The following is a 9,899-nucleotide window of genomic DNA, read 5'->3' on the forward strand; positions in this document are numbered from 1 at the left end:
GAACATTTAAACACCTATATTCCAGTATATGCTATATAATTACCTCTGTTATTTATGCAGCCTCCAGCAGTAGTTCCAGCAACCCACCGACCCTCGTACACAGAGGTCTTCCACTGAGCAGAGGATTTTCCATCTATGAAGTCTGGTTTCAGGCCACAGATGTCAAGATCTGTGTAGAACTTACAGAAATCTTCAAATGCCATCCTGTTAATAAAATCAGGTAGATTCTCATTCCTAATTTATTTAGATGTGATGTCAAAGTATAAAACACTAAGCTTATAACATAGTACAGAGTAAATAAAGCAAAAAAAGAGAAAACTACAACTTCTGGTGGTATTAATATAATTCCGCCAGAGGTTGTAGTTTTCTTTTGACGAAATTTGCTTACCAAAACTCTCCATCATCAGCCACTGAAAGGCACTTTTGGTTGTCTTGAGAACTCACAGTGTTCCACATGGGGGACCTTAAAGACAGTATTTTAGGTAAGAGATGACACATTATGTTGGTAATTTTTATCTAGAGTTGCATGTATTGAAGAAAAAATATTCCCTAAGTAAATATAGGCAGTGTTGGGTAAGTTACTTTAAATTACTAACTTAGTTACATTAATAGTTACTTCTATCAAAAGTAACTCAGTTACTTCAAGTTACTCGTTACTTTCAAAGTAACTAGTTACTAGGGAAAGTAACTTTGGTTTTACTCAGAATTCTCTTGTTAATGTGTTTCTTCCATAACTTTGCCAGTCTTCTAGCTTGCTTACTTTCCACAAGTGCACTGTGCTACCTTCCAACAGAAAGGAAAAAATAATGTGTATATTTCCACGAGAGAAATCCCACGCCTGGGCCGTCGTTGAGCACCCCCATGATTCTAGCCTACGTCACAGCGTCATGTGCGCTTCTTACATCCAACACAAAAACTGCAGTCGTGGTGCTTTGATTGTACTCAGAACTCGGAAATTCTGCCTTCCGAATAGGAAGATGTAGGTAACAACAGACTGCAGATGAGCTGCTTACAGGGCTGGACTGGGACAAAAAATCAACCCAGGCATTTTGACTAGAGACCGGCCCACCATTATAGGAAAAATCATAAAGCCTTTGAATGAAAACAAACGCTGTTGTGACAGTGATGTACACTGTTTTGATGGTATATATGTATCAATCTATCAATTGTTTGTTGTAAGATTGAGATAATTATTCATTAAAAGCTAGATATTTTAAATGAGAATAAGAAAGAAAAGTATTTCTTTGTGCCCCCCTCTCCCTGTTAATGCCCTACATGGCCCCCCTGGCAAAACTTAGCTAGACCCGCCCCTGCACAGTTGCCAGCCGTCAGCTACGTAAAAAAGGATCCTGGTGTTATTTGTCTCTCAGAAACAGTTCATAACTTCCCTTCAACTCATTCATGTCACCTAAAAGGTAAACCTGTTTCTCCATCACAGCTCTGATGATTCAGTAAGGACATGTCCTGGTTTCATCTTCATGTTTCCCTCTCACCACATAACCAAACCAATATCATGACCAGCAGCTTTACAGCTGTGGCTCCAGCAAACATCAGCTGATACTAGAAAGTATCTAAGTATTCTAACAACAGCTGATCAAGCTTAAACGTGCTGCTGTTGTTTAGCGCGACATCCGCTGGTTTCCTCTTTCTGGCGCAAAGCGGGCGATAAACAAACGAGAGAGAAAATCCGATCAGCTGATCATTGATCAGTTTCATGATTGAAGTAGCAACAGGAGAGGGAGGGGTGAGAATGAGAGAAGAAGAGGCAGCTGTGCAGCAAAGACACAGAATAACTCCAGCTTTGTGTCTTTTTCATTCTAGCTGAAGTCCGGGACAAACTGTGTCCCTTTTCACCTCAATACGAAACGCTTGATATTTTCTCTGAATACAAGACAATTCCATTTTTCATGGCACGGTTGGCAACTCTAATAATTAACCTTATGAACAAAATAAAGTTCAACATCAGTAACATCATAGCACCCACCCAGCTGTATAGAAACTCTGTCATGCTAGCTAGTACCCAGAACGAAAAAGTCAGCATAACAAAAATAAACTACCCCTAAACTTGGTTTATATCTCACCCAGATAGGCTGCAGGTCATAACTTCTTACCTGAAGTTCAGTTCACCTGACACTCGGACCGTCGGCCGCCTCTGGTCTCTGCTTCTCCTGCTTCCCCTTTCCCCCATCCACCTGCTGGCCTCCTCCACTTGCTAATGTTACTGAATCTGTGGAAGCTCCACGATAGCCACCGCAAGAAGTAACGAATAACGACCCTATCTAAATCCCAGTAACGATTGAATCCTGATTTTGGCATAATAACTAGTTACCGTGCTCGTTACCACAATAATAACGTAGTTACTGTAACGCGTTAGTCCCAACACTCAATATAGGTTAAAAGGTTGTACTTTCACCTGCATTTTAAACTAAATATTACACCGGTTTGTTTAAGCAGTAACTGGAAAAACCAGTTCAGACTAAATTTCCCTTAAAGACCAGAACTACTTGAGTAACTGAGTCACTTTTAGAGCAGCAAGTACACAATGCAGATGTCAACATTTTTACAACATGTAATTTTATCCATCATGTCTTCATGAAACAGTACCAAAGCTGATTACTGCTTACCAATCACTCCAGTCTCCTTCCCACTCTCCTTTGCCCCAGGGGTTCCACAAACGGATCAGCTTCACAACTTTTCCTTGGCTAATAAGCTGGCAGCAGGCAACAGAAAAATCAGTTGTTATGGTATTTGAATGTATGCTCAAAGGTTTTTAAATCTCCCCTTTAACATATTTGTCCAATATGTCAGGAAACTGTTTTTGCTATAATTCTTCCTAAACTGCATACTGTGGGAAATGTTATTACTGTAGATTCACTTCCAATAATAACTGTGATTACTGTATAATTCTTTACCTCTTTAACCCCTGTTACAGTGTAGGCGTGCCCTTGGACCAGTCCATTTGGCAAAACTGTGTTAGCAGATGTTTCCTACAACCAAAGAACATTATTTTTATTTTTTAGAATGACAAAAGACTTCTGATACAATAATATCATTAGGAAAAAGTGACTGCAAAATTTTTCATTATGTTGATTTAAAGCAAATTTCAACATTTTGCGACACACTTATTTGTCTTCATAAAGCTACTTCTGGCAGTCGATTAACAAAAAAGTTTTGCAACTTTCAGAGTCAAATAGGTCAAAACTGTCTTCTAGTTCCAGAATCTACATTCCCAATTAAGCACATCCCAAAGTGCATGCTAACTTGGGTTGCATTTTTGCAGTATTGGTTGATTACTCCATAACTGTAACTTTATCATTACATCATTGCTTTAGTTTTATATTTTTCGTGGAATATGTTACCAGTTTTATCAGTTGATAATGAAGTGCAGTCTGAGTTGAAAACACTCAACAAATTTTAAATCTCACCATCTCTCATCCGCAAAACAAAATCATGATGTGGGAGACCAGGAAGTATTGGCTATCAAGCTCACTTCGGAGGAATGGAGGCACTGGCTGGAGAGCATGGCTCAACCATTTATTGTTTGGACAGACCACAAAAATCTGGCATATATGCAATCAGCTAAACATCTAAATACTTGACAGAGATGCCCGTGAATATGTTATAGCCTGTTCGACCTGCGCTTGGAATAAGCACTCGAACCAACCACCTGCTGGTCGATTACAACTACTGCCTACTGCTCTCCAATGTGTTGCAGCATCCAATCAATCTGAAGCTAGCAGCTACCTTGGGTGGAGTACACAATAGCCTGACATCTCGGTGTGGTGGGGCATTGTCTGCTGCGCTGTGTGGACGCACCTGCAGGGCATCCGCAATCACACCCGACGTGTTAAAACATGGGGACTCAAGGGTTGGTTTGTGTTGTTGCGAGAAGTGCTGAATAAAGATGGCTAAAATTCAAGATCTGTGGTCCCACCGTGCCTTATTCTCACCACACTGGTGCCGAAACCCAGGACGCGGCACAACAGACCCATGACAGAGCCAGGGAAGGGAGGGGCTGTCCCAGATGATGGCTGACTTGGCGGCTATCCAGCGGGAGCCGGTGGCGGAGGTCCGCCGCCAGCAGGAAGAGCTGTAGGACCAGACCGAGCACCACCTGGAAAGGATTGGGCATCTGGCGGCGCTGCTCTGTGCCTGGGCGCCACCCCCACAGGTGTGTCCCAATGGTGGTGAAGCGGTGGAGGAGCCGCGTTAGGCAGCTTAGCAGCCGAGGGGGTAGACGAGGCGGGCAATAGTCCGCGCCGGCCGGAGGAGAGTGAGCAGCGGCTGCTACTGCCAGGAGCGGTGGAGGAGCTGCTCCAGCCGAAGGCAGCAGACAAGGCACGCGAGGGTCTCTCCTCAGCTCTTACTGGGACAGTGGCGCGGCTGCTCCTCTGTTGGTCTTCCTTGGTCTCTTGTGTTCTGGGGGCCTCTGGATGTCTGGAGTTTTGATCTCCTCCATACCTGCTTCATACCCTGGAGGACGGGGCTGTGGCTCCCCACACTCCCTAGCAGATCGTTACATGGAGAAACCTTTGGAATGCAAGCATGCTGATCCACACAGGTGTACACACGGGTATTCACAGACGCGGACTACACCTTTCTTGGCTGCTGCCTCAAAGCACATTGTGCGCTGTCTATCTTGCGTGCTGCACAATATCGTTTATTATTTAGTATCTACTGATATCTACTGCTAGCTAGTTTATTGTGATGGTGCTGTTTTTTTTTTTTTATTATGTTGCTCTTTGTTGTTTGCTTTCTCTTCTGTTTTTTTTCTCCATACAGGTGACCCAGGTGTTTTGTTTCTTTTGTTTGTTTGTTTTTTTTCTTTCTTCCCCCCCTTCTCACCGTCTCTTCTCCCCTTTGGTTTTCTTTCTCTCCCCCTCTTTCTTTCATTCTTTCTCCCTGTCCTATCCCCCAGTCATGTCTGTCCCGTTTATAGCAACTGAAAATAAAAGAAATTCATAATTATAATAAAGGTCAATCAAATGGACCAATATGGCAAGGCCATGATGATCCACTTGGTAAAATAAATCCGCTTGGCATCTTTCTTGGCCTTAAAACAACAATTCTGATGGCTAAAGATCCAAACGAGACACACAAAAAAAAAAAGGCACGCAAGGGTCTACACCTACTGGAGGTAGAGGAGCCACTGCGGGAAGGGCTGCTCCAGCCGGGAGTGGTGGAGGAGGCGCTCCAGCCGGAGGTGTACGAGGTGCTAGGGGGTCCATGCCTGCTGGGTGAGGAGCCGCTGTATGACGGGCTGCTCCAGCCGGGAGCGGTAGAGGAGCCGCTGGAGCCAGAGAGGGATCAGGTGCACGAGGGTCCTGTCCAGCCGGGAGCAGTGGAGCAGCTGCTCCAGCCGGAGACGATGGAGGAGCAACGCAGGGAGACAGAGCTCCCCGTGTCAGGGGGACCTGCACAACCTCGGGCCAAGAGCAAGACGCAAGCTGTCCTGGAACAATGGACGAGTGTCCAACCGCCTTTGAGCAGGTGCTCACGGCTGTGCCTGCAGGGTTGTGCCGGTTCGCCAGGTATTCAACTGCCGGACCAGTGTCGCCGCTGGAGGCGTGGGCGGCCTCCGAAAGAGACACTGCCCTGTCATCAGGTTGGAGGCCGGTGGGTGGGAGTAGGTTCGGCCGGATGGCTCCCCGGCCTCAATTGGGCGATGGGTTGTATGTGGTATGTGGTGGGGTGTGGTCAGCAGTGCCTTGCGGACGCACCTGCAGGACATCCACAATCACGCCCGCCGTGTTAAAACACAGGACTCAGGGGTTGGTGTGTGTTGAGGTGAGAAGTGCTGAATAAAGACTGCTCAAATTCAAGATGGTCCCGCTGTGCGTTATTCTCGCCACACTCAGCTACTGCTCTGACTATCTATTTGTTATTTTTTTTGTGCTTACCCCTTGAGGTGTACCACAGCCCATCAATGTGTTGGACTTGCCAGCTCTGCATATCAGCCCCCACACATCTGAACTGGTGTCCGACAGCTGGACGCACATGTGGACGCCACCAGTGAAATCCATCATAGCCTCTGAAGGAGTTCCAGAAGTCATGTCGGTGTAGGAACCACAAACTCTGACAGAGGTAGATAATATTTTTCACAGATCCCCCACATGTAACATGTTCACTGTATATCGGATAAATCATATGTTTCTTTGCATACTTGGCATAAGCTTTCTCCAGCAGAGCAGGCCAGAACTCATTTGGATCTTTGGAGTGAACAAAGATTAGTCTGCCATTGATCGTCGGCAACTTGTCATCAATGACGACATCCACCCACCGCCCGAATCTCCAGAACTTAAATAAAGATACAATTGTTTTGTGAGCTTGTTGTGTTTCATGAAATTTGATCATTATAGACAAAATAATCTAAACTCTGAAATAAACAGCTTTTAAGTTTTAGTTTAGTGGGGAAAAAACAGTTAAAGATAATAATTACTTCTCTTATTCTGATAGTTTAATGATGTTTACCCTGAAGTGAAAAATGCCACAGTAGTTCTCTTTGATTTTTTGGTCGAGCGGAACAACTTGTTCAAAAATGTGATTCTGGAAAGTCAGTGCGCCGATTGATGCAAGAAACCAGCAGTTTCCTGGTTAACAACAACAAAAAAGAACAATCAGGACTGTAGGCAGATACAAGAATGTAAATATTAGGAGTGAAGAAATGACCCTACCAAGTACACCTTGACCAAAGTCAAATCTGGAGACGCCATCAACCACAAATTCAGCATCAGGAGCAATTTGCTGTAAAACGGGGAGTATCTGATCATTCCCAAATTTGAGAGGTTTGGGTCTCAGTTTGAAATATGAAACTCTTCCATGGCCCCTAATTCACAACTTTTTTTATAACAGAAAATGAAATAAACTGAATAATTATCGTGAAAAGAAGCTCATGATCAAAAGTCAGTCAGAAAAAGAAAGAATAATCATAATTTTGTAAACTTGTGGCTTTGATTCTTTTCAGAATGTGAATATTTCATGTTATTTTTAAACTAGATTACAAACTAACTAATCAGGTTGTTTAGGATAACAGAATGCATTTTTAATAGAATATCTTTTATTTAATCCTTAAGGATTGATTTAATTCTTTTTCACAGCCACTAGAGGGCACTGTTATAGTCAAAATTTCACTTCTTGGGTCATGAGAAGATTTATAGTTTCACAATCTCAAATATGGTAGGGCAAAGGTGGAAAAAAATGTTGCTTTGCAGTAATGTGATACTGCGTCTAATGTGCAGTTTAAACATCTTAAAATACTCACCGCAGGTCTTAGCCACTTCACGTGGCCCAGGACAGAGGGCTTCAGTATCCCCTGGCCAACAGACTTTGCATCAGGGGGGAACATGTCATCGAGGTACCTTACTCCTTTGGTTAGACAGTACTGTTTCAGGTTCTTGAAGTCTTGGTTAAAGAACTTCTCAGGGTTGGAGATGCTCCCATATCCCATCTGCTTGTGACGAGCCTCCATAATGTTCAGGCATGCACCAGGAGGAGGCATTGCTGCAGTTTTTGTGTCTGTTTTCAAGAAGTTGGCATGTAAATTTGACAGATTAGTATAATAAATGACACAGTACAAAAAAAAGATGTCAGCTCAAATTATAATATATTAATATATATATAAATAATGCAAACATTGTTTAGGTTTTTTTCTTTCAAAAGAAAAAGAAAATAACTGCAACAAAAAAAGTATCAATGAAATGCCCATATAGTAAGAATATTTAAGAACTATTACTATGAAACTAATAAAAACCAAAGAAAACCTAACACTAAAAATAAACAGAAAAAGAAAAACTATAATAACTTTGATTTGAGTCATTAGTCCTAAAATTGTTAAACAAACATTTTACCTGAACAGGTCTCGAAAGAGGAAGCGTGTTGTTTAGTAGATACGGAGCAGGTCTGCAGATAAGAGTGGACAGGCTTCAGTCTTATATAATGCCCACAATCCCCTAAATCAGACAGGACAGGTTGTGGCTCCTCCTTACCTTACTATGGAAATTTCACTTAAACTCCACCACTTTCCTTGGAATTACCCTTGAACCTGCAGGGTTAGTTTTATAGGTGTTTACACACAAGTCATGTTAGTCCCTTTCACTTCTGAATGTACAGGTGCAATGTTCTGTATACAGCTTTCTGTTTTTTATTAAAACATCATATGAATGAAAATAATCAGAAGGCAGAGCCAAACATTTTCAGCTCTCATGACCGTTACAGTGAGTGAATAATCCTTGATACTGAAAAGCAAGCAAGAGGAAAGAATAACCCAAAAGTTTTCTTGACTTCAGTGCAAATATGTAACTCTGTTGTTGTATGTTGTCTGCTAAATATAAAATGTTTTAGATATTTGAACAACCTTGAGCAAGTCTGATTACACTTACAGGACTGCCATGGTAGTTGGCATTTATTTTGATAATGATAAGTAAAATATTTACTCACATAAAAACTGACTTCATCGGTTAACTGAAAAGGTAATTTTACTTGTGTACATGTGCAGTAAAAGATAGTGATGTTACTTGCTTAACAAAGATTTACTACCATATTTTTTGCACTATAAAGCCCACTTCAAATCCTTTAATCTTCTCAAAAATCAGTAATTGGGTTGATGCATTCTCAATCATCCAGAAAAGTAAATCTCCAAAAGTTGATTCTGTTCATCTGGACGTAGCGTTTTGTGGGAGAAACGTTTCGTCACTCATCCAAGTGACTTCTTCAGTCTCAGCTGACTGCAGGAACAATTGAAGGAACAATGAAGGAACATTGAAAAATCAGTAATGCACCTTATGTATGAATTCTGGTTGTGCTTGCTGACCTCGAATCGATTTTATGTGGTATACGCGTTGCTGCTTTACCAGGTAACAGTTAAGTTTAACATCCAGGCATCCATGAAAACCGAATGTATTAAATTTAATGCAGTTAAAACTTAGCGGGAAGTTAGCTCGCTAGTTTCCACCTACAAGACATCATAAACCACAGAGGCTGCGCTGTGTGCAGCTGGCAGAGGAAATAAACTGTCACGGTTCTGGGTCAATTTTGACCCAGCTTTTTCTTTTTCTGTTTTGTTTTGCTAAATATATGAATTATTTGGGTTTTTGAGTTGTGCTTGGTTGATTTTGTATTAAGGGTTATTCTTGGTTTTGTTCTCTTTACTTTATTTGGTGTTCTGGCCATTAGTTTAAGTCACTGTCTTCTCTGTTTCATGTGTCATATTCTTTCTGTCTATCTCTCTGTGTCAAGTTTGCGTTTTCGTGATTGAAACCAAAGAGGTCATTGTTGATTTCAGGAGGCACAGCACTTAGTCCTCCTCAGCATCAACAGGGAGTGTTTGGAGAGGGTCCACCTTTCAGTTCCTTGATAACACAGTTCCACCCCGCACTCCAAGGACTTCCCACTATTAACCACCACTATGTAATACTTATTTTTTTGCAATAACCAAAACTGTAAACACACAACATTATTTATTTGCATATTTATTTCCTTTTTCTTTTTTTTCCTGGGTTTGTATATCTGTACATTTCATATACACAGTATCTCACAAAAGTGAGTGCAACCCCCTACAATTTTTTGTAAATATTTTGTTATGTTTTCATGGGACAAAACTGAAGATATGACACTTTGAAACAATGTATTAAAGTAAACAGCTTCTATAACTGTGTAAATTTGCTGTCCCGTTTAAATAACGCACACAGCCATTATTGCTTAAACCTCTGGCAACAAAAGTGAGCACACCCCTAAGTGAAAATGTCCAAATTGTGCCCAGTTAGCTATTTTCCTTTCCTAGTGTAATGTGACTCATGAGTGTTACAAGGTTCCAGGTGCAAATAGGAAATAGGTGTGTTGAATATGCTACCACACTCTCTCATACTGGTCACTGGAAGTTTAACATGGCACACCATAGCAAA

The 9,899-nt window shown here is 41.8% G+C and overlaps 1 protein-coding gene across 1 annotated transcript in view; it reads right to left on the minus strand.

Moving 5' to 3' along the window:
* Positions 1-7,498, minus strand: part of LOC106456297 (calpain-13-like) — a 10,490-nt gene extending 2,992 nt beyond the window's left edge. The window contains exons 1-9 of the mRNA XM_013912365.1: positions 7,262-7,498; positions 6,675-6,744; positions 6,472-6,590; positions 6,164-6,297; positions 5,901-6,075; positions 2,913-2,987; positions 2,625-2,710; positions 389-463; positions 92-204 (exon numbers count right to left, since the gene is read on the minus strand). Of these exons, the coding sequence (XP_013767819.1) occupies positions 92-204; positions 389-463; positions 2,625-2,710; positions 2,913-2,987; positions 5,901-6,075; positions 6,164-6,297; positions 6,472-6,590; positions 6,675-6,744; positions 7,262-7,498 (1,084 nt within the window). The remainder of the gene's footprint in view (positions 1-91; positions 205-388; positions 464-2,624; positions 2,711-2,912; positions 2,988-5,900; positions 6,076-6,163; positions 6,298-6,471; positions 6,591-6,674; positions 6,745-7,261) is intronic.
* Positions 7,499-9,899: the final 2,401 nt, after the last annotated feature.

This window comes from Pundamilia nyererei, unplaced genomic scaffold (genome assembly GCF_000239375.1).
Source record: "Pundamilia nyererei isolate P.nyererei 1_Seehausen unplaced genomic scaffold, PunNye1.0 scaffold00088, whole genome shotgun sequence".
Classification (NCBI taxonomy): domain Eukaryota; kingdom Metazoa; phylum Chordata; class Actinopteri; order Cichliformes; family Cichlidae; genus Pundamilia; species Pundamilia nyererei.